This window comes from Enhydra lutris, unplaced genomic scaffold (assembly GCF_002288905.1).
Source record: "Enhydra lutris kenyoni isolate GAN:26980312 unplaced genomic scaffold, ASM228890v2 scaffoldscaffold9, whole genome shotgun sequence".
NCBI lineage: Eukaryota > Metazoa > Chordata > Mammalia > Carnivora > Mustelidae > Enhydra > Enhydra lutris.
In genome coordinates, this window is record NW_019154093.1 from 21,763,441 (window position 1) to 21,788,027 (window position 24,587).

Consider the following 24,587-nt stretch of genomic DNA (forward strand, 5'->3'; position numbering starts at 1 on the left):
AATGCAAGACTCTGTGAAATTATATGTCTGTACAGTTCCCCATCTAGTATAATTTAGGCTGGATGGCCTCTTGAGATTCCTTCCCACTCTGTGATACTGAAATAGGAGCTTTGGTTTATTTTAATTCAAGGCTACACATAATCTTCAGAGAAATGTGAACTTACAAAAGCGTGATTTCATAGGTTCATTGTAGCACTAGCAAGAACAGATGGCCCTAAAATCTGTCTGAGGAATGTTTTATTTTCTGGCTTTCAAAGAATACATTTCTTTTCTCTTAGGGGAGGAGGAGCTGATAGTCTTCTTTTCAAAAGAATGAAAGGAGTTGCAAATCCAGCAATAGATTAAAAAAATTATTCACCAAAAAAAAATTATTCATCATGATCAAGTAGGATTTATTCCTGGGATGCAAATGTGGTTCACTATTCACAAATCAATCAGTGTGATATATCACATCAACAAGAGAAAGGATAACCATATGATCACTTCAGTAGATGTAGAAAAAGCATTTGACAAAGTACAGCATCCACTCATGATAATAGTCCTCCACAAAGTAGGTTTAGAGGGAATGTACCACAGGACTTGAAGATGGGTGCTAGCTTCAGGACACAGGTGAACTCCAGCTGATGGGAAAGATGTTTATATTGTTCCAGAATATCTCCAGGCAAGGATATTCCTCTCTATTCCATCATTACTCAACTCCGTGTTCTTTTCTCAGTTCCATTTCTTTTCCTTCACTCATGATTTTCTCTTTATCCGAATTCATAGCCAATTCAGATGTTTTACCTTTTAGGAATCCTTCCTAGATTCTCCATTCCCCAGACAGTATCATTCTTTCTTTCCTCTGTTTTCCTAGCTTTCTTTATTCATGTAACTTGTATAGCTGATGAGTATGAAACCCCTTCTGCTCTGAATTTTGAGTCCCCTGTGGGCAGAGAGTCTCTCTTTCTTTCTTCATTTTATCTCTGGTACAGGGCTTTCATAAATTTTCCATGTCCCTGCAATATCTTTCTACCTAAAGTCATTGTCAATCACTTGATAAATGTTTATAGAATTAAATTGTTAAAATTTATTAGGTTCCTAATCTATGTGACACTACAACTATATATGAACCAAAAAAATTTTTTTAAATCATGCTAACAACATTTACTCTCCATATAACTTCATGAATAAGACAAACCCTCCAAATCCATCCCTATTTAATATGGTTAACTAATTAGTATATTCAGCAAATATTTATTGAGCACCTACTGTAAACAAGGCCCTGTGCCAAGCCTTACACAATATATAGAAATTGTAGCTGTTCCTCAGGGTCTTTGGAACTTCCGTGCATATAAATTCCTTTCCACTTTAAATCAGAAGATTAAATAAACTGTCCTTTTAACATGAGATCCAGGAAATTGAAGGATGTGGCACGTTAATTCAGAGATGGATTAGATGTTATAACTCTTCATACATTCCTTGACACAATCATTCCTAGAATTATATTCTTTTAACTGGCTTAACAATTATAATCTTCGCTAGATGGCTAGACTCTGGGGTGGGAAACACAGGAAGAAAAAGCTTCTGGGGCGCCTGGGTGGCTCAGTGGGTTAAAGCCTCTGCCTTCGGCTCAGGTCATGATCCCAGGGTCCTGGGATCGAGCCCCGCATCAGGCTCTCTGCTCAGCGGGGAGCCTGCTTCCCCCTCACTCTCTGCCTGCCTCTCTGCCTACTTGTGATCTCTGTCTGTCAAAATAAATAAATTTAAAAAAAAAAGAAAAAGCTTCTGTACCTTCAATTGATATGCTAAAATAGCCTTTTGAGATAAGACCTGAGTAGCATTTAGCTCAGTTCCTGGCTCAAGGTTGACCTTCCATGGATGCTAACTATTTTGCACATACTGTTGTCACAGCAATTGTTTCCTTGCCTTTTACTGGTATGTCATTTTCACTAATTTGAGAATTTTTAGGAAGGGTCTGAATCCCATTATCTTGTAAGAGGTACTTGGTTGAATTACTTGCTACTGATTTTTAGGTTGCTTTACAATTTTATAAGCAGAGTAGAGGAAACAGGTCTACAAATTTTAGTGCAAACACTTCATCAGTACTTAACTGTGTTCTTGGTGCTGTTCTAAGCACTTTATAAATATTTATTTATTTAATCCTCATAACTGTATGAAATAGTTACTTTTATTATCACCTCTACAGAGGAGGAAACAGACACAGAAAATCAAGTAACTTGCCCAAAGGCACACAGAGTTAATAGCAAAGCCCAGTAATGCAGGCAGTCTGGCTTGAATTCTTGTTCTTAATCATAATCCAAAGCTGAATGTTGATGATTTAAGAAGTACAGTGTGCTATGGCAGTTCAAAGAAGGAAGCAATCATACTGGTGTCTGGGAATTCAAAAAGACTGCATGCAGGAATTGGTATTTTTACTAGGCCTTGTTTTGGGGGGTAGAGTTTTCAGGTGCTTGGATACAGAGGATGAAGGGGAAGACTAAAGAGCTCAGAGATGGGAAATGGTAGCACATCAAGAAGTAGTCCTGCAAATAAGGATATGGTAGGAAGGGAAGCAAGACAGGAAAGCTGGTTTGGAGTAAGAGCATGGGAAGCTAGTTATTTTGAGCAGAGGACAGGGTAGAAAAGATTGACATGATCAGCGTTGTGCTTTGGTAAATATGGAAACATTATGTGAAATGAATCAGAACTGACAAGGAATGACTACAGAAAAACCTTATTGTCCAGAAAAGAGGTAGTTATATCTTTTTTTCCTTTAATTTTTATTTATTTATTTGGCAGACAGAGATCACAAGTAGGCAGAGAGGCAGGCAGAGAGAGAGGAAGGGCAGGCTCCCTGCCAAGCAGAGAGCCCGATGCGGGGCTTGATCCCAGGACCCTGGGATCATGACCTGAGCTGAAAGCAGAGGCTTTAACCCACTGAGCCACCCAGGCGCCCCAAGAGGTAGTTATATCTTGAACTCTGGGAAAAATAGGAATAGATAGAGGAGATATTACAGAGTTTGAATCAATAGAGCAGAGAAATAGCACAACTAGAAAGTTGCATATTTGTATATCATATGACAAAAGTAACTTTATTTTATGGTCAGCAAAGTCCTTTGCATATCTGGGAAACTCTTGGTATATATGCACGTGATTTTAAGAAGGTAAAAGTGTTCATTTATAAAGAAGTATGAAGTTTGTTTATCTCCTTGGGCTTGAAATTGACATCTGGGGAAATTATTTCTTAGAAGCTAGCTAATTTATTTAGAATGTCTGAATTGAGAATATTTCTTAATCTGCTTAGTGTAGACAGAGTTAGAAACCACTTTAGCCTAATGATTTAGAAGAAATGATATAACATTCTTTAAATTTATTTATTTATTTTTATTTTTTATTTTTTTATTTTTTAACATTCTTTAAATTGCTGGGTGTGGGGATGCCTGACGTGCTCAGACAGTAGAGCATTTGACTCTTGATCTTGGGATCATGTGTTTGAGCCTTGTGGTTGGGGTTAGAGTTTACTTAAAAAATACCTGGGGCAAATAATATGTTAATTAAAAAATTATATGTGATTATAGCAGTTCTTCATGTGATACAAATATAAACTGCAAATGAGAACCTAAATTAGTCTGTCAGTTGACTTTGCTAAATAGGACTCTTCTGCTGACTTACCGTGTTTGCAGAAAATTTACTTAAAAGTAATCTTTGGAAAACCCTGACAGAAGTGGTTTGAATTAGTGAGGTTGATAAATATCAGTGTGAGAGGAATATTCAGTTACTATTTGGATGCCTCTGGTGATGTAGTAATATATTAAAACGCTAACTTTTCGAGAGTTATAAACAAAATAAAATAAAGCCAGGAGATCATGATATCTTAGAATTGTATTGGTATACTATCTAGGAATAAATTTAACCAAGAAAGTAAAAGACTTATACTTTAAAAACTACAAAACATTGCTGAAAGAAATGAAGAAAACCTAAATAAATGGGAAGACATATCATTCAGAGTGGATCTTCGGATCCAGTGCAAGCCCTATCAAAACTCCAGTAGCCTTTTTTTTTCCCCAGAAAAGAAGAAGCCAGTACTCAAGTTCTTTTGGAATTGCAAGGGTCTCCAAAGCCAAAATAATCTTGTGTAAGAACAAAATTGGAGGAATCATCCTTCCCATTCTCAAAACTTACTGCAAGACTACAGTTATCAAAATAGTGTGGTACTAGTATGGAATAGACTTAAGAATCCAGAAATAAATCCATACATTTATGGTCAGTTGATTTTGACAAGGGGGCCAAGACCATTTAATGGTGAAGGAATAGCCTTCAACAAACGATGCTAGGACAACTGGATTTCCACATGTAAAAGAATGAAATTGTACCCCTACTCGCCATATATCAAACTTAATTGAAAATGGATCAGTGGGGACATCTGGGTGGCTCAGTCAGTTAAACATCTGCCTTCGGCTCAGGTCATGATCCTGGGGTCCTGGGATCCAGTCCCGCATTGGGCTCCTGCTCAGCAGGGAGGCTATTCTCCCTCTGCCTGCTGCTCCCCCTGCTTGTGAGCTTTTTCTCTCTCTCTCTGACAAATAAATAAATAAAATCTTAAAAATGAAAATGCATCAGTGGCCTAAATATAAGAGCTAAAATGATGGAGCTCTTTGAAAAAAAAATAAACCATGACGGTAACTTTTCTTAACTTTGGATTTGGCAATGGATTCTCAGATAATTTACAACAGGACAAGTAACAAAAGAAAAAATAGATTGGACTTAATAAAAATTAAAATATTTTTTTCATTCAAAGACATTAACAAGAAAGTAAAAAGACAGCCTATACATGGGAGAAAATATTTGCAAATCATACATCTGACAAGGGTCTGATATCTAGAAGATATAAAGAATTCTTGTGACTCAACAATAAGACAGTCCCATTAAAAAATGGGCAAAGGGCAACTTTTTTCTAGATACGTCCCCGGAGACAAGGAAAACAAAAGCAAAAATAAACTATTGGAACTGCATCAAAATAAAAAGCTTCTGCACAGCAAAGGAAACAATCAACAAAACTAAAAGGCAACCTGTAGAATGGGAGAAGATATTTGCAAATGATTTATTCCAATAAAGGGTAAATATCCAAAATTTATAAAGAAATTATCAAATTGAACACCCAAAAAACAAATAATTAATTAAAATGGGCAGAAGACATGAATAGACATCTCTTTAAGTAAGACATCCAGATGGCCAACAGGCACATGAAAAGATGTTCGTCATCACTTACCATCAGGGAAACAATGAGATACCACCTCACACCTGTTAGAATGGCTAAAGTCAGCAACACAGGAACAATGGGTGTTGGTGAGGATGTGGAGAAAAAGGAACACTGATGCTCCATTGGTAGGAATCCAAACTGGTACAGCCAATGTGTAAAACAGTCTGGAAGTTCCTCAAAAAGTTAAAAATAGAGGGGCTCCTGGGTGGCTCAGTGGGTTAAAGCCTCTGCCTTTGGCTCAGGTCATGATCTCAGGGTCCTGGGATTGAGCCCCACATCGGGCTCTCTGCTCAGCAGGGAGCCTGCTTCCCCTTCTCTCTCTGCCTGCTGCTCTGCCTACTTGTGATCTCTGTCAAATAAATAAATAAAATCTTAAAAAAAAAATAAGTTAAAAATAGATATGGTGCCTGGGTGGCTCAGTTGATTAAGCGTTTGACTCTTGATTTTGGCCGAAGTCACGATCCCAGGGTTGTGGAATTGAGCTCTTCTTCGGGCTCTGCGCTCAGTGGGGAGTTTGCTGGAGGTTCTCCCTCTCCCTTTGCCTCTCTCCCACTCACACATGAGCACTCTCTGTCTCTCTCAATAAATAAATCTTAAAAAAGAAAGTTAAAATTAGAACTACCCTCTGACCCAGCAATTGCAGTACTAGGTATTTACCCAAAGAATACAAAAACATGAATTCAAAGGTGTACATGCACCCCTATATTTATAGCAGCATTATTTACAATAGCCAAATTATGGAAGAGCCCAAATGTCCATCAAGTGTTGAATGGATAAAGAAGAGTGGTGTATGTACACAGTGGAATATTACTCAGCCATCAAAAAGAATGAAATCTTCTCATTTGCAAGGACATGGATGGAGCTGGAGAGTATAAGGTTTTGATATAAGTCAGAGAAAGACAAATACCATATGATTTCACTCTTATGTGGAATTTAAGAAACAAAACAGATGAGCAAAGGGGGGAGAAAGAGAAAGAAACAAACGAAGAAAACAACTTTTAATTACAGAAAACAGGGAATAAACTAATGGTTACCAGAGGGGACATGGGTGGAAGGTGGATTAAATAGGTGATGGGGATTAAGGAGTGCGCTTGTTGTGATGAACGCTGTGTGATATATGGAATTGTTGTATCACTATATTGTACACCCGAAACCAATAAAACACTATGTATTTTTTTAAAGATTTTATTTATTTATTTGACAGAGATCACAAGTAGGCAGAGAGGCAGGCAGAGAGAGAGAGAGAGGAGGAAGCAGGCTCCCCGCTGAGCAGAGAGCCCGATGCGGGGCTCGATCCCAGGATGCTGGGATCATGACCTGAGCCGAAGGCAGAGGCCTTAACCCACTGAGCCACCCAGGCGCCCCGACACTATGTATTTTTTGAAATGGATAGTGGACTCGGGGGACCTGGGTGGCTCATTTGGTTGAGTGCTTAACTCTAGGTTTCAGCTCAGGTCATGATCTCACGGTTGTGGGATCCAGCTGTCATGGGGCTCTGCACTCAGCATGGAGTCTGCTTGAGAGTCTCTCCTTCTCCCTTTGCCTCTCCCCCTGCTTGCTCTGTCTTGAGAGAGTGAGAGAAAGCGTGAGCAAGGGGTGGGGTAGAGGGAGAGGGAGAAACAGGTTCCCCCTTAGCAGGGAGCCCAGCACAGGGCTCGATCCCAGGACCCTGGGATCATGATCTGAGCCAAAGGCAGCTACTTAATTGACTGAGCCATTCAGGCACCCATAAATGAAATCTTTCTTTCTTTCTTTCTTTTTTTTTTAATGGGCAAAGGACTTATATAGACATTTCTCCAAAAAAGATATTCAGATGGCCAATGAGCAGATGAAAAGATGCTTAACATTATTAGTCAAATGCAAATCAAAACCATAATGAGGTACTGCTTCACACCTACTAGGATGGCTATAAAACAACAACAGAAAATAACAGGTGTCAACAAGGATATAGAGAAATTGGGCCCCTTATATGTTATTGGTGAAGATATAAAATGGTTCCTCCACTATGAAAAGCAGTTTGGCAACTCCTCAAAAAGTTGGACATAGAATTACTGTATGGCCCTGCAATTCCACCTCCAGGTATATACCCCAAAGAATTGAAAACAGTTACACAAACAAGTACATCCACACATATACTTAGAGTAGCACTATTCACAGTAGTCAAAAGATAGACATAGCTGAAATGTGCATGGATGGATAGATGGATAAACTCTGATGCATGTAATATGTATATTGTACGTGTATATGTGTGTGTGTATTATTCAGCCATAAAAAGAAGTACTGGTACATGCTACACCATGGATGAGCTTCCAGAACATTACATAAGTGAAAGAAGCTAGACACAATGGTCACATATTATATGGTCCCATTTGTGTGAAATAGCCAGAATAAATTCATACAGAATGCAGATTGATGGTTAGGATTAGGAGAGGAAGAAACCAGTTAGAGGAAGGTTTTTTACTTTGGAGTGATGGAATTGTTTTGGAACTAAATAAAGGTTATTATTGCACACCATTGTTAATGTATTAGATGCCACTGAATTGTTCACTTTGAAATGGTTAATTTTATGTATGTGAATTTCACCTCACATTATTTTGTTTTGACTGTGTTGATACAGGAATATAAAAGGTGTCAGAACACTCATCTGGTATTTCTCATACTGTAGTACTGCAGTTCGTAATGTAAGAGGAAGAGCGGAGTAAAACAAAAGTTTTGGACTAGATTTTTGAAAGATCAAAGCCATTTAAAGGTTGAATCCGGAAGATGGACAAATGGGATGGCATGAGGGAAAAAATGGAAACTAGAAAACAAATTATCACTATCCTGTTTCAGTCAGAAGCCAGAGTTATTACTGAGATAACATGAGTTCAGATTAGATTTGCTTACTAGATATAAAATGGTGGCCTGTGAGTTTTTTCAGGTTAGGTTCAGAATTACTATCTTAAATCTTTTTATAAGAACAAAGCATTTGTTGAAGAGACTGTCTTTTTTCCATTAGATATTCTTTCCTGCTTTGTCGAAGACTAGTTGACCATATAGTTGTGGATCCATTTCTGGGGTGTCTGTTCTGTTCCATTGATCTATGTGTCTGTTTTTGTACCAATACCATGCTGTCTTCATCACCACAGCTTTGTAATATAACTTGAAGTCTGGGGTTGTGATGCCTCCAGCTTTGCTTTTCTTTTTCAAGATTGGTTTGTCTCTTCAGGGTCTTTTGTGGTTCCATACAGATTTTAGGATTATTCTAGCTCTATGAAAAATGCTGGTGGTATTTTGATAGGGATTGCATTAAATATGTAGATTGCTTTGGGTAGCGTACACATTTAACAATACTTGTTCTTCCAGTCCATGAGCATGGAATGCTTTTCCATTTCTTTGTGTCTTTTTGATTTCTTTCATGAGTATTCTATAGTTTTGAGAGTACAGATCTTTTACCTCTTTGGTTAGATTTATTCCTAGGTATCTTACGATTTTTGGTGCAGTTGTAAATGGGATCAATTCCTTGATTTCTCCTTCTGCTTCTCCATTATGGGTGTATAGAAATGTAACAGATTTCTGTACGTTGATTTTATAGCAACTTTGCTGAATTCATATATCAGTTCTAGCAATTTTTTTGGTGGAGTCTTTCAGGCTTTCTACATGGAGTATCATGTCATCTGAAAATAAAGTTTGACATCTTCCTTGCCAATTTGGATGCCTTTTACTTTTTTTGGTCATCTGATTGCTGAGTCTAGGACTTCCATTGCTGTGTTAAATAACAATGGTGAGAGTAGACGTCCCTGTCTTATTCTTGGCCCTAAAGGAAAAGCTCTCAGCTTTTCCCCATTGAAGATTATATTAGCTATGAGAAAAAGACCATCTCTTCAACAAATGGTGCTGTGAAAACTGGACAAAAATATGCAGAAGAATGAAACTGGACCACTTTCCTAAACCATACACAGAAATACCCAAAATGGATTAAAGACCTAAATATGGATTAAAGACCTAAATATGAGGAAACCATCGAAATCCTAGAGGAGAACACAGGCAGCAACCTCTTTGACATCAGCTGTAGCAACTTCTTACTAGGTAAGTTTCCAGAGACAAGCGAAACAAAAGCAAAAATGAACTATTAGGACTTTATCAAGATAAAAAGCTTCTGCAGAGCAATGGAAATAATCAACAAAACTAAAAGGCAACCTTCAGAATGGGAGATGTTTGCAAATGACATATCTGATAGAGTTAGTATCCAAAATCTATAAGGAACGTAACCAAACTCAACACTCAAAAAACAAATAATCCAGTTAAGAAATGGGCAGAAGACAAGAACATACATTTTTCCAAAGAAGATATCCAGATGGCTAACAGACATGTGAAAAGATGCTCGACATCACTCATCATCAGGAAAATACAAATTAAAACTCAGTGAGATATACCACCTCACACCTGTCAGAATGGCTACAATTAACAACACAGGAAACAGACGTTGGCAAGGATGTGGAGAAAGAGGAACCTGCTTGTACTGTTGGTGGGAATGCAAACTGGTGCAACTACTCTGGAGAGCACTATGGAAATTGCTTAAAAACTTGAAAATAAAACTACCCTACAACCCAGCAATTGCACTACTAAGTATTTACCCAAAAGATACAAAGTTATTGTTTCAAAGGAGCGCATGCACCCCGCTGTTCATAGTAGCATTATCAACGGTAGCCAAATTATGAACAGAGCCCAAACGTCCATCGACCGATGAATGGATAAAGAAGATGTGGTGTATATTATGCAGCCATCAAAAAATGAACTCTTGCCATTTGTAACAATGTGAATGGAGCTAGAGTGTATTATGCTAAGTGAAATAAGTCAGAGGAAGATAAATACCATGTGATTTCACTCATGTGGAATTTAAGAAATGAAACATGAACATAAGGGGGAAAAAGAGGCAAACCATAAAACAGACTCTTAACTACAAATAACAAACTGAGGGCTGTTAGAGGGGAGGTTGGCAGGGGAGTGAGTTAAATAGGTGATGGGTATTAAGGAGGGTAGTTCTTATGATGATACTGGGTGTTGTATATAAGTGTAACTTCAGGAGAAGTTATGTATGTTAACTCAATGGAATTTAAATAAAAACTTGAAAAAAACAAAGCAATGTATTATTAAGTGATTTCACTGATGATTTCAAATGTAAGTTAGTAAAATTAAGCAATAGAGTTTATATATTTCTAGAGGAAAACATTCCTTTGTATGGATATGGGAAAAGAGGGCAGATGTACTTACATATGGAACATTCTTTTGACTTAAAATTTCAGTGTGTATATCCTCAGAGAATCCAGTGGGTGGGAGAAATTACTGTAATTAGCTAAACTAATGTTACTTGAGTTCAGTGCAGCAACACAAATACCAAAAAGGTGAATACAAAATATGTCATGTGCTTACTTAGGTTATAACACAAATCACCTATAAACTACACAGGGAATTTTTGTGTATGTTGAGTTTTTTTCCAATGGTGATTGCTTTTTCACTGTGTTTTCCTTATTGTTTTTTATCTTTGAGGTAAAGGAGTTGTGCTGTGCCAGACCAAAAAAATGCCCATTTTTGGCAGAATAAGAAAGTTAACCCTCTTCTTTGATTACAGATGATGAAAGCCATGAACAAGTCCAATGAGCATGTCCTGGCAGGAGGTGCATGCTTCAATGAGAAGGCAGACTCTCATCTTGTGTGTGTACAGAATGATGACGGAAATTATCAGACCCAGGCTATCAGTATTCACAATCAGCCCAGAAAGGGTGAGTATTTGAGCTGATTGACATGGTAAGAATTGTACTGGACTTGGAAAGTTGGATATCTCAGCCCCATAACTCTCGCTTTTTAGCTAGGTGGCCACAAACAATTTGATGAAATTAAACTTTCCAACCTGATTCTCTAAGATTACACTGGCTCAGCAGTAGCCATATGCAGAGTTGCAAATGGGATCTCTACTAATAAAGGGAAAATTTTGAAAATACTGCCTCAGGATATTAGCAGGGCCAGAATTGATATTTGAAGGTAGGCGACGAGGCCCCTTAGTGAGAATATGCTTAGATAGATTTGAAACTTGTTGAATGACCATATCCAAAGAATATTAATTAATAGGTTGACTGGATTTTGAAAGCTTCTTGGTTCAGTAGTACTCATAGTGTGGCCGTATCACTGGGGAGATTGTTAGAAATGAAGAATCTATACCCAAAATCTGCTAAATTAGAATTTGTTTTTTAACAAGTCCCTGTGTTCAAATGCATATTGAAATTTAAGAAGCATCGCTTATGCTGGCACTCCTTAAGGTGTCTTATCAGGTTCCATGGTTTTAAAAAATAAATAAGTGGAAGTATTGCATAAAACATTAAACGGAGAAATCCTGGGTTAAACAAGTTTAAACAGATTTTACTATAGGACTTTCAGAGCCTTTAACAGGCTCATGTGTATTTTAATTTTCCAAAAGGAAGATAGGGGCCTGGCCCTTCTCAAATTTATTTGACTACGAATCTTGTTTTTCCTCAGAATATTTCTCATAACTAGCTTTCTTTAGTATGCTTTATGAAACACTTCTCTGGCTGTCGGTGACATAGGTCATTGTCTTCAGTAAAGGCATAAAAGGTCTTTGTCACATGTATATTCAATATGATATCCAAAATAAGATAGGTGATAAGTCCACAATGCTCTCTATTAGTCAAAGGATACCTAGAATATTTGAATTAAGTTCTGGATATCATTAATGTAATTGATGATAACCATTGATAAAACTAGAGGTTCTTTAGAGAATGATTCAAGGCCTGTGAAAAATTTGGAAATGAGGTCAAGGAAAATCTTTTGAAAAAAGTATACATGTTTAATCTGGAAAAGTCTAGATTGAAAGAGGGGAAAAATAACTATCTCTATTTTTAAGGTTTTCTGGTATGTGGAAATAAGATTCAGTTTATTCTCTATAGCTACAAAAGGTCAGAACCAGCACCACTGAGTCAAAGTTATAGGAATCTAGATCTGGACTCAGTTTGAGAGCACATTATGTAAGGCCAAGAGTTACCGAGAAGTAAATGGGCTGCCTTGTGCCATTGTGGGCTCCTTGTCACTAGGAGTCTTTGATAAAGGCTGGATGTCCACGTGTTAGAGAATTTGCAGGGCCAGTGGGCAGGGAGTTGGATTACTTCATCCAGTTTAAGATGTGGAGGAGCATAGGGGCTCCTGGCTGGCTCAGTGGGTGGAACACACAACTTTTGATCTCCCTGTTGTTAAGTCTGAGGTCTGTGTTGGGTGTTTAATTTTAAAAAAAATTAAAAAGATGTGGAGGGGCATAGTGAAATTTTCTTAAAGCTAAATGTGATTGTCCTTTCTTTTATGACAAGATAATGGTAACAGGTGTTTGTCTTTTAAATAAGTAATTTATTTTTTTAAAAGAACTGCAGTAGGTCAATAAAATGGTTGCCAGCCATATCTCTGTCTTCAAAATGTATTTCATCTAAAAAAAAACAATATTAGATCAGGGGTCAGCAAACTTTTTCTGTGAATGGCTGGGTGATAAATATTTTAGGCATTGCAAACTTGTTGTCTTTGTCACCAGTTACTCAGTTCTGGCATACTTCAAAAACTGCCACAGACAATATGCAAATGAGTGGACATGACTGTCTTCCAATAAAATTTTACTTATAAAAATAGGCTGCAGGCCAAACAGATTGTAGTTTGCCAAGCCCTAGACTTGACCACTGAGATTTCTTCGCTTGTAAGATTCTTTAATTCTTGATTGGAGGGAGAGAAAAACAAAATGAGGGAGTGTATCTTAAAACGTCATTCCTAAAGCTATCATAGGCATCAGAATTATTAGTTACTTGTGTATTGTGCTGTATAGAGTTGGTGTTTTTTGTTTTCTGTATGATGATGGTTGGAGTTAGCAACTATCAAATATTTCATATTGTTCTCAGTCTTTATATCTCCGGGTCTACACTGAACTATTTATATTCTGTTTAGTGACAGGTGCCAGTTTCTTTGTGTTCAGTGGCGCTCTGAAATCTTCCTCCGGATATCTTGCCAAATCCAGTATTGTGGAAGGTAAAGAATAAGTTATTTACTGCATGTGTATTAGTTTAGTCCTAATCATATAACTAAAAAGCAAGGGATGTTGGAGTGCCTGGCTGGCTCAGTTGGTAGAGCCTGTGACTCTTGATCTCAGGGTCCTAAGTTCAAGCTCCATGTTGGGCTTAGAGCTTACATAAATAATAACAATAATAATAATAAAGTTTTAAAAAAAAAGGCAAGAAATGTTAAATGAAACCATGACACTTCTACAGTAGACTTCTGACTCCTATTATGTATACAATAGCATCTTAGTCCTAAGCTAATTAATACTGTCATAAAGGTGTTCAGTTCTCCAAAGAAAGAAGTCATAGCGATATTATGGAACAGTAATATAAAAATTAAAAGATGGCCTTTCAGAGCTCTGGAGTAGGGTACTCAAGGGGGCATAGTCTGAGTTCAGATATATCATTGGGCTCCAGTCTCTAAGTATATAGATGAAGTTCAGTCTGCCTTAACTCACAGGAGTGCTGCGGTCATCATTTGGGGTACAGAATGGGATGTGCTTGCTGCTGGTTTGCTATAATTAGAGTAGACATGACACATATCTTGACAAAAACTAATTAAATGGGAGTTAATGAAAGGCTAATGAGCATACTGTTTATTTTTTTGTCAATTGATTATTCCTGTATTTTGATCTGGTTACTCTTGTTGCATAACAAATTTACCTAGAACTTAATGGGTTAAAGCAACTATTTTATAATGTTCACTGATTCCTCTGGGTCAGGAATCTTGACATGGTAGTGCAGGATGGCTTGACTCTGCTCAGTGATGTCCAGGGCCTCAGCTGGGATGACTTGATAGCTGGAAGCTCAAATTATCTGAAGGTTTGTTCACTCACATGTCTTGGGGCCTGGCCTGGATTGATTTAAAGACTAGAGGTGGAGACTGAAGTGCTCACACTTTGACTCCCTACCATGCCATGGCAGCCTTGGGGTAGCTGGACTTTTTAGTGCAGGCTCATGTGTTCTAGCAAAAGGCAGAACCCAAGTTGCTTCTTATGACCCAGTCTCAAGTGTCACCCGATGTCACTTCCACCATACTCTAGTGCTGGAAGTAGTCATAAGCCTTCTCATGTTCAGGAGGAGAGCAATTAGACTCTACTTCTTAATGGGGAAATGGGAAGGTAGCATTGTGGGAAAGCATGTGAGACGGGAGATATTGTGGTGACCCTTGGAAGGTACAGTCTGCCACACATGCTGACAGGTTTTCATTTCTACAGTAGCTTACTCCAGTGCCCTGTATGAAAGCTGAACTCCAATGTGTTAACTGAACTGAACAGACTGTCTTTCTTATGTTAATAGATACTGGCTTTGACCTCCTTTATTGGTAAGCTTAATAAAGCAACTAAGTGAAGAGCAAAGTACCTTAATATTTTACAACTAAATTTCACAGTTTGACTATAAAGCAGAGGCATGCTATTAAGAAATTGTTAAGAAATCTAGGAGTTAAACAGTCATTGGTCTTAAGTGACTAATGCCTATGTGATCAAGTATTAACTACATTTGAAATTGTGTCTTGACAAGAAGATTAAAAAAATACCCTTTAAATGTAATGGAAATGATAACTTGAACTGACACAGATCCTTATAATGCAAAGTACTGTGTTTAAAAGTTATGGCTGTGTCTTTGGATTGGAAATTTCTTAGGTCTTATATTTCACTGTGTGTCAGTTGAACACTTGGCTGCCTGTTTATGAGATTTTTATTGACTCTTTTATGGAATTATTTTAGTTGACAAAATTGTATGTCAGTGAAGCAGGGTAATTGCTGAACATGTGTCAGCTTTCAACCTGAATTTCAGTGTTTGCCTTTGACTTGGGTAGGTAGCAGGCCAAAAAATAGTTACCATGTGTTGGCTGCATGGTGGCTCGTGTGAAACACATGTGGTAGGTTTGCCTTGTTGCTAGCCAGTGAATGGATTTATCCTTTCTCCTACTACTGTTGTTTACTCAGTGACTTACTTAACAGACATTCACTTGGCATTCACTGTATGCTGGGCAGTGATAGTAAGGTGAGAGACACTGAGGTACAAACACATAAATATGAGTTAGAGCATGATAAAGGCCAGAGTGAAAACAGTTCTGTCAATCCAGAAGAGGCATGTGACCGAGTGTAAGTTTTCCTTTGAAGTGGTCTAAGGAGAAACTCCGTTGTGTCTGAAGTGAAATCAACAGGCAAGTGTTTTAAGCAGAAGCCGTCTTGGTGTTTGCTTTCATAGTCCTCTCAAAAGTAAGAGACTCGGCTCAAAGAACAAAACCTCTCTGTATCTGTCAGCTTTAGAGAGCAGCTGCAGTTTTACATTGAATCCTAAAGGGATTTGCTAGGTACTGTGATTATCTGCCCTTCTCCCTGGCTTTGCGTTGTTTCCACCTATGTGATCTTGGTGCTGATTCTCAGATGGCGTTATGGTCCAGATCACAGCAGAAAACATGGATGCTTTGAGGCAGGCACTGCGAGACATGAAAGACTTCACCATCACCTGCGGCAAGGCGGACACTGAGGACCCCCAGGAGCACATCTACATCCAGTGGGTGGACGATGACAAAAACGTCAACAAAGGGTAAACGTGGAGTACTTTCCCTATTGTGGCATTTAGTTATGGGCTGGGCTCTGGGTTTTGTCTACACTGGTATTTATAACTTTACTGAAAGCCCAAAGAGAAAGGACAGCTTTGTATATATAATATAAAATTTATATTTCTAGTTTCTTGGCTTAATTTCTGAAGGAGTTTCTCTGCATATTTTGGAAGAAGGGTGAAGGGGAAGGAGTTGATGAAATAACACAGTACTCTAAAGTTATCAACGTAATAGTAATAACCTAAAACTTTTATGGTTTTATAAAAAGAAAGCCCTTTTGCTAACATTGTTTCATTTGAGATAGTAACTAATGTTGTTTTTGCCATCTTATAGATGAGTAAACAAGTACCTAGAGGCTCAATGACTTCAGAGGCCAGGAAGTGGCAGGGCTAGGACTTAAAACCACCTCCTTGGGCTTCAAGTCCTATACTCTTTTAAAACCACCTCCTTGGGCTTCAAGTCCTATACTCTTTGCCAGTATATGGCAACTCTTCTCTGAGGGCCCAAGCTAAAACTTCGGGGTCATCTTTGAAACTTCTTTTTCTCTCACACCCTTCATCTACCCCAATAGTAAATCCTGGTACTCTTACATTTTATAGCATATATTTTATATATCCTGTTATATTTTATTTCAACATGTATCCAGAATCATACTACCTCTCTGGCCACCATCGTGGTTCAGGCCACCATCATTTGGTCTAGGTTATTGGGTTCTTCAGTTGGCTTTCTTGTTCCTAGTCTTCAGCTCCTCCTGCCCCCCAACCTAATCTGTTTTCTAATACAGCAACCAAAGCAATGTCCCTTCTCTGCTCAAAACCCACCACTGGCTTCCAGTATTATTCACGGTAAAAGCCAGAGTGTTTTCCAACTTACATGGCCTCACACCATCTGTCCACCCTCTTACCTCACAGAAGCAGCACCTGCCTTCTTGCCTGAACACATCAACTCTACTTCTGCCCTCAGACATTTGTTTTTGCTGTTCTCAGACGTTTGTTGCTTCTACCCTTATCCTCAATAGCCAAGATAACCAAATGAGTTCCTCCTTCACCACTTTCAGATTCTTTCTAAAATGTCATTTTCTCGTAAGGTCTTCCTTGGCCAACCTATCTAAATTATAATCCTCCCATACACATTTCTTCTCTCCCACTCCCAATACTTCCTGTCCCCTTTCTTACATTATATTTTTCAAGAGAACTTATAATTCTCTAACATAAAGTACATTTCACTTATTACATTGCCCCTGGCATGTAAACTCTGTAAGGGCAGGGATTTTTAAAAAAATTTTTTAATTTTTTTATTGACATATAATGTATTATTAGCCCCAGGGGTACAGGTCTGTGAATCGCCAGGTTTACACACTTCACAGCACTCACCATAGCACATACCTTCCCCAGTGTCCATAACTCAACCACCCTCTCCCTCCCCCTCTCCCCGGCAACCCTCAGTTTGTTTTGTGAGATTAAGAGTCTCTTATGGTTTGTCTCCCTCCCGATCCCATCTTGTTTCATTTATTCTCCCCCTCCCACCAAGCCCCCCACGTTGCCTCTCAACTTCCTCATATCAGGGAGATCATATGATAATTGTCTTTCTCTGATTAACTTATTTTGCTCAGCATAATACCCTCTAGTTCCATACACATCGTCACAAATGGCAAGATTTCATTTCTTTTGATGTCTGCATAGTATTCCACTGTATATATATACCACATCTTCTTTATCCATTCATCTGTTGTTGGACATCTAGGTTTTTTCCATAGTCTGGCTATTGTAGACATTGCTGCTATAAACATTCAGGTACACGTGCCCCTTTGGATCACTACATTTGTATCTTTAGGTTAAATACCCAGTAGTGCGATTGCTGGGTCATAGCGTAGCTCTATTTTCAACTTTTTGAGGAATCTCCATGCTGTTTTCCAGAGTGGTTGCACCAGCTTGCGTTCCTACCAACAGTGTAGGAGGGTTCCCCTTTCTCCACATCCTTGCCAGCATCTGTCATAGGGATTTTTTTTTTTTTAAGATTTTATTTATTTATTTGACAGACAAAGATCACAAGTAGGCAGAAAGAGAAGAGGAAGCAGGCTCCCTGCTGAGCAGAGAGCCCGATGCGGGCTTGATCCCAGGACCCTAAGATCATGGCTTAAGCTGAAGGCAGAGGCTTAACCCACTGAGCCACCCAGGCGCCCAAGGGATTTTTTTAAAGATGTTTATTTTTTATTTTTTTAAAGATTTTATTTAAGAGCCAGAGAGAGCAAGAGCAGGTGGCGAGGGTCAGGGCAGAGAGAGAAGCAGACTCCCCGCTACGCGGGGAACCCAATGTGTGACTCAGTCCCAGGATCCTGAGCCCAAATCAGATGCTGAACCAACCAAGCCACCCAGGCAGCCCAGGGGCAGGGATTTTTGTCTGGTTTATTTATTGCTGTATCACCAACACCTAAAACACTGTCTGGCACTGAGTAGGTGTTTAAAAAATTGATTGATTGAACGAATATATCGTAACTCATTGTATTCAACTTTCTACCATCCAGTCCATCCCTTCTTGCCTCAGGCAATAGTTCTATGTCTAGGTCTCTGGAAGTACAAAAACAAATTCCACAAACTCCCTGCTGATAAGTGGTTCAGTCTGGTTTTAAAGATAGTTATAAATAAGGGCTCCAAGTATGGAAGATGCTCATAGAAAACTCTGTAGGATACAGTAAAGATAAGAAAGAAAAGAAGAACCTTGGTGGAGGTGCTCGGGCAATATTCAAGAAGACCTTCATAGAGAAATAGTACTGATTAAGCTGAATCTGATAGGATGAGTAGGTATTTGCCACATAGTTGTGGCAGAATGGGCATTCCAGTCTGAGAGAATGGCAGGAGCAAAAGCAAATAGAGGGCATTTACAACACGCCACACCAGATTTTTAAAAAATCTCTTAAACTTTTGTTATTGAACAAAAAAAGCAATTTCTAAACCAATGAGTACACGTGCCTATTTTACAAATAGCCCTTTATCTTCTCATACTTCACTGGAAATTTTAATTGCAAAACCAAGTTGTGTTGAATTCTCTATTATAGTTGGAAATTAACATGGTTATTTATTTAGATCAAATAATTGATAATCTGAAAATCTGATGCCATAAGGTATCAGTAACTAATAACAAGCAGGTTGCCCCTTCCTACAGCAAGTGCCAGTGGTAGCATCTTAGAAAACAGGACAAGAACTAGTTAGGGAAGACTCTCGAATTCAGTTTAGTGTGTAGTCTATAAATTGAATGTTTTCTAGCTCGTCCCTCTGTGTCTGGGTATCCCTCTCAAAATACTCTAATCAACAGGGTGCCCTTTAAAAAATATATTTTATTTATTCATTTTAGGGAGAGAGAGCACATGAGTGGGGAAGGGGAGGAGAGGAGGGAGAGGGAGAAAGAATCTGAAGTGGACTTCGCACTGGGGATGGAGCCCAACGTGGGGCTCAATCTCACAACTACAAGATCATGACCGAAGCCGAGGGTCTGACCCTGAGCCCACTGCACCATCCTGGCACCCCAGGAATGACCTTGTTTGATTAACTGTTGTTTCATGAGTTAGAAATTAATTTCAGTGTTGTTTAAATAATTATAATTCAGGTGAATGAAATGAGTCCCTGATACTGAAATTTAAGTTCAATTTGATCTTTTTACATAGAGATTAAAAAACAGGTTTGAAAATTATTAGGAAGAGTTTGGAATCTTTGTGACAATTATTTGAATTCTCATCAGAGTGAGTGTGAATCTCTACCATTTATACTTGCTATATTTTGGAGAGGAAATGACTATAAAAAATGGCCTTTCCATTCAGGAATCTAGGAGTGATAATTTACCACTGAAGGGTATTTGTTGTAATAATGATATAAATACTTGTTCATGAGCTTACACCAGCATTGTTAAAATTAACATACTTGGTCAAATAATTCTTTTAATCAATAAATATTTATTAAACTCCTACATTCCAAGCAGTGTGTCAGAACTGGGAATACAGCATACAGAGGTGAGTGTATCATATTCCCTCCCCTTTAGAAGTTCATTTGTGAGGCAGATGTGTGACTGTTATTATGGTTAGGAGCAGAGTATGTGACAGCAGAGGGGACCTTGAGATTGGATGGGTGGCCATGCACTCACTGAATTTGGGAAGGAATGCTGGGAGAAGAGAGCAGGTTTGAGTAGTTTTTTTTACATTGAAAGAACAAACTCCTGGAATTATGGCTCTTTTTTTATATGTGTTTTTTGAATTATTTCAGTTCACAGGCCCCTCCCATGAGAGCTCTCTTCATGTACATTTTTGTGCAGTGTCTCTTACCATGATCTGTTGCTGAGATGTGTTCAGCAAAGCACCCAGTGTAATTAGTAGCAAGACTTGATAAGAGAAGTGGTTCTTCTAACTTCAAGAGCTGCTTCCATCTCTTTCCTTTGCCTCTATTGTAGTGTTATAAGTCCTATAGATGGGAAGTCCATGGAGTCCATAACAAGTGTGAAGATATTCCATGGATCAGAGTATAAAGCAAATGGAAAAGTCATCAGATGGACAGAGGTAAGGAAATGAAACTTGGCATCCTTGATCCCCTTTGAGTACAACTTTTTGCAAGGTTCAGAGACACACTGTGGGCTGATTCTGGAGGGTTAAGAAAAAGAAAATATCTATTTACTTTCGATACTCCAATTCCCTCTGTCCTGTGTTAGCTCACCAGAAAGAAATGCCACCACGTACAGCCTGAAGCAATCTGATTTCTCTTCCTTTTTATTAACAAGCTTTGAGAGATTCGTTTGCATTAGAATTCAAGAAGGACGCTTCTCTGAATAGTATATACCATCTGTGCTATATTCTTCAGAATGCTGGGCTGGTTATGCTGTACTCACAGTTAAAAGTTTCTTAGGTAACACAGTCTTTTAAAAATGGGCTTATTTCACCAATAAGAAAACTAAAGCTCAGAGACTCAGTAAATTGTACAAGATAACAAGGCAAGTGAGTAATGGCAAAGTTCTGCATCAGACCCAGATTCAACCAACTCCCAAGTTCTTTTTCACCGTACGTTCCCTTTCCTGAAAGCTGTATGAGAGGCTAACCAGGAGTTAGCAGGGACACTGTATGTATGTACATCTCAGACAAATCAGGAAATTTATTCTCTGAGAATAAATGCGTAGGTTGTAGGTCTCTTAATTTCTTTTGAACCTGAGTTATACTCCTCCATAAAATAAAACATTAAATGGTAAGACTTCTAGAATTCCTTGCAGCTTTAAAAGTCTTAATTAAAAAAAAAAAAATTCTTCGACTCCTAGCTTTTTCATTTTACACACAAGGTAACTCAGGCTAAAAGAGGTTTGATGCTTTACCCAAGTTCACACAGCGGCTTCATGAGAGCAAGAGACTAGAACCTTGTTCTCCATTTCTCAACCTTTCGTTCCAAGTAACTTATCCTTCACACCAGACTCAGTGTTTTCACATTGCAGCTCGGTGGTCTCAGCAGCTTGCTTTGTAATGATTATCCCTTTGACAGATTTCAAGTAGTGCAGAGTCTGGGCCATGTGAAACTCGTTATCACTTACGAGTAGTTTCATCTCTTCTCCCTTCTTTTTGCTCCCCAGTAATCCGGTGAGGTAGCAGTGTGACCCATCTCATTTGCATAGTGAGAAAACAGGCACAGAGGCCTGGCAGAGCAGGGGCCAGAAGTCTTATGATGCCCACTGTGGAGCTCTGCCCATCATTTTGTGGTGCTATTCTCACTAGTGCATGGGGCTTCCGGGCTGCCCCCTTTGTAGTACTTAGTATAAGCCACCTAGCAGTAAGCCCTGGGGTGGTATATATAAGCATTGTGTGTTTGCATATCTGTATCTTCTATATTATGCTTTTGTATCATATTACAATAATGAAGGAGGACAGGGGCTTTCTGTTTTAAAGGCATAATTGGGCATTAAGAAGTCAAAGGACTTGCTCATGACCCTCCTGTATGTGACTAGTACTCATGACTATCAGTTCCAATTTTGCTGTGCTTCTGATTCTGTCCAGTGCCTAGTGCACTGCTCAGCTTGCTGTAAGGACACTAGTACAGTTCTGGCCTCAGCAGCGGCGTGGCCTCGTGACAAGAAAACTCTGTGATGCAAGCCCAAAGACTTAGATTCTTGAATTGGCCTTGCCTCTGAGGACTTCTGTGCACTTGAGCAACTCACTTCTCTTAGTGATATGTAACATGACGGGGCTGGGTCCCATAATCTGTAAGAGCTCTTCTCCTAGATTCTAAGAAGATTTTTGCAGAAGATTGTCTACATAAAAGGATTACCTTTTAGAAATACACAATGCTAAATGTAAGCCTTTTCTGGTTCTCAGTAGAACATACCATTATGACCATGGTCGAGACCAGAGAGATAGGCAGGTCATGTCTTCCTGCACATCTTAGGGGATCAGGGTGCTCATACACAGTGGGCTCATGCACTTGTTTTTTCCCCACATCTCCTGGGCACAAGGCTAAAGTCTCTTATTTGGGAAACAGGTGTTTTTCCTAGAAAATGATGACCAGCACAGTTGCCTGAGTGATCCTGCTGATCATAGCCGATTGACTGAGCATGTTGCCAAGGCTTTTTGCCTTGCTCTCTGTCCCCACCTTAAGCTTTTGAAGGAAGATGGAATGACTAAACTAGGACTTCGTGTGACACTTGACTCAGACCAGGTAAGAAGAGTCTTAAAAGCCTTGGAAGCTGGGCTTGAGCAGTGTCTGTATTTTCTGACATGTGAATTTTCCTGCATCAAGAAAACTTGATGGCCTTCCCTCTGTTAGTAATGTATCCAGATGTGCTGCCTGGTGAGACTGGCTGAACCATTTCAACCTCGGCTTCCTCACCTCACTGTCTTCCAGGGACTCCACTGTGAGTGTGGGGTAAGGAGGGGAAGTGTGTTGAGGACCTGCCACCCATGTGTGGATGGCATCAGTGCTCCTCTTTGAGACTTCCCAGTTCCACCCCTCAGGAATCATTCTGCCCTGAGCCAGCAGGTCCCACGCTGTCCCGTATCCTGTTTTCTCAATCCAGTTGCAGCAGGCTTCTGCTGACAGACCTCTGCACCCGTAGTCCTCAAGGTAGGACTGTCCGCATTTCCCTTCTTGTCAGAGGATGAGGACTAGATACATTGGCCCACTAGTTTTCCTGTCAGCTCGGGTCTCCTATGGCCAGGCTTCCCTTCCTGTCTTACTCTTTTTGTATGCTGTTTGTAGTAACAATCTGCCCCCCCCCCCAATTCCTTGTCCCAGTGTCTCTCTCCTGTGACCCTATATTCTTTTTTTTTTTTTTGGATTTTGGATCCCTGTGACATGTCCCACTGCTCATGCTTGAATGCAGAGTTGTGTCACTATCAGGGAAATGTGAACGGTTATGATCAGGCCCCAATTCCTGCCTAGTCAGCAGTCAATGTATTTATTTTCTACCTAAGGTCTTGACCAGTGTGGTACTAATAAGCGTATCAGGATAATACAAATGAGGTCTCCTGGTCCTTTCTTGAATGATACTGATAACCCGGTTGGAGAATTGCCTTACATAAAACAATTAAAGAACAAGCAATTTTCTGCTAAATGTGTGAGCCTCTTGAGGGCAGGGGCCCTGTTATATTCATCTTTGAATCTGTGTATGTGTAGGTGCTCAGAAAATGGCTTGTGGGTGCGTGAATGGATGGGAGAACAGATGTTCAGGTCCTGCTATTAGGGAGTTAGTTGTACCTTGTATACCTCTCATTTTAATTTCCACAACCAAAGATTCAGGTATCGTTTCTGACATTCCATACTGCTGGACATTCCATACTGGGGATGCTGCCCCCGGCCCTTTCCTGGGAGACTAAGGCCTTAACCAGTTAAGTGTCTTGCCGAAGGTCTCAGCTACCCAGTGGCGAAGTTAGGATGAATACATGACAGGCTGATAATAAATGACAATTCAGGGAAGATAAGGAGAACCTTGTGTTCACTGCTGTGTCTACCCCGTGGCCAAGGACATCTCCTTTCCAGCTCAGCCTCCTTGGCCCCCAGCCTTCTCTGTCCAGTAACCTGTCATCCCCTTCTCTCTGTGCCGTAGGTTGGCTACCAAGCAGGAAGCAATGGCCAGCCCCTTCCCTCCCAATACATGAATGATCTGGACAGCGCTCTGGTGCCGGTGATCCATGGAGGGGCCTGCCAGCTCAGTGAGGGACCCATCGTCATGGAACTCATCTTTTATATTCTGGAAAACATCGCATAGACAGAGGGGACTTCATTGTTTTTCTGTTCAGACCTGTTGCAACAGCAGTCATACCCAAATCATTTGCACTTTAGAACTGGAAGATTAAGCTTTTGTTAACACTATTAAATAGGGGGGGTGGGGTGGGAGTGGGGGTTTGGGGGCAGGGGTGGGAGAGGGTGGTCAGGGGGACAGATGTTCCATAATTCTGAGTCTTCTATGCATTGTCCACCAAGAAGATCTGGGCAGCTTCTGTACTGCACAAGTTATGCTATCCTTGCCGCTAACCCCTTCCATTACTGTAGACAAAAATCCTCCTCTAAGATTTACTTATGGTCTTGTGCTCAGAAATGCTCAAGTGGGTACAACCATCACCAAGGATGTGGTTGGGAGGGCAGAGGGGAAATAAAAAAAAGAAGCATTGGTCTTGCAATCTTTGTACAGAATTGATACAAAAAAGGAGACTTCCACACTGATTCTGTCCCACTTA

At 39.5% G+C, this 24,587-nt stretch overlaps 1 protein-coding gene across 3 annotated transcripts in view; it reads left to right on the forward strand.

The window, feature by feature from the left end:
* The window catches only part of LOC111143384 (zinc finger FYVE-type containing 9), a 200,155-nt gene extending 175,625 nt beyond the window's left edge, over positions 1-24,530 (forward strand). For 2 of the 3 annotated variants that reach the window (XM_022497088.1, XM_022497089.1), the window contains 6 exons: positions 10,851-11,001; positions 13,214-13,294; positions 15,717-15,879; positions 20,333-20,438; positions 22,393-22,569; positions 23,957-24,530. In XM_022497088.1, the coding sequence (XP_022352796.1) occupies positions 10,851-11,001; positions 13,214-13,294; positions 15,717-15,879; positions 20,333-20,438; positions 22,393-22,569; positions 23,957-24,118 (840 nt within the window). In that variant the 3' untranslated portion in view covers positions 24,119-24,530. Of the gene's footprint in view, positions 1-10,850; positions 11,002-13,213; positions 13,295-15,716; positions 15,880-20,332; positions 20,439-22,392; positions 23,121-23,956 lie in introns of those variants that run through there. The other variant, XM_022497090.1, reaches the window with a different exon arrangement.
* Positions 24,531-24,587: the final 57 nt, after the last annotated feature.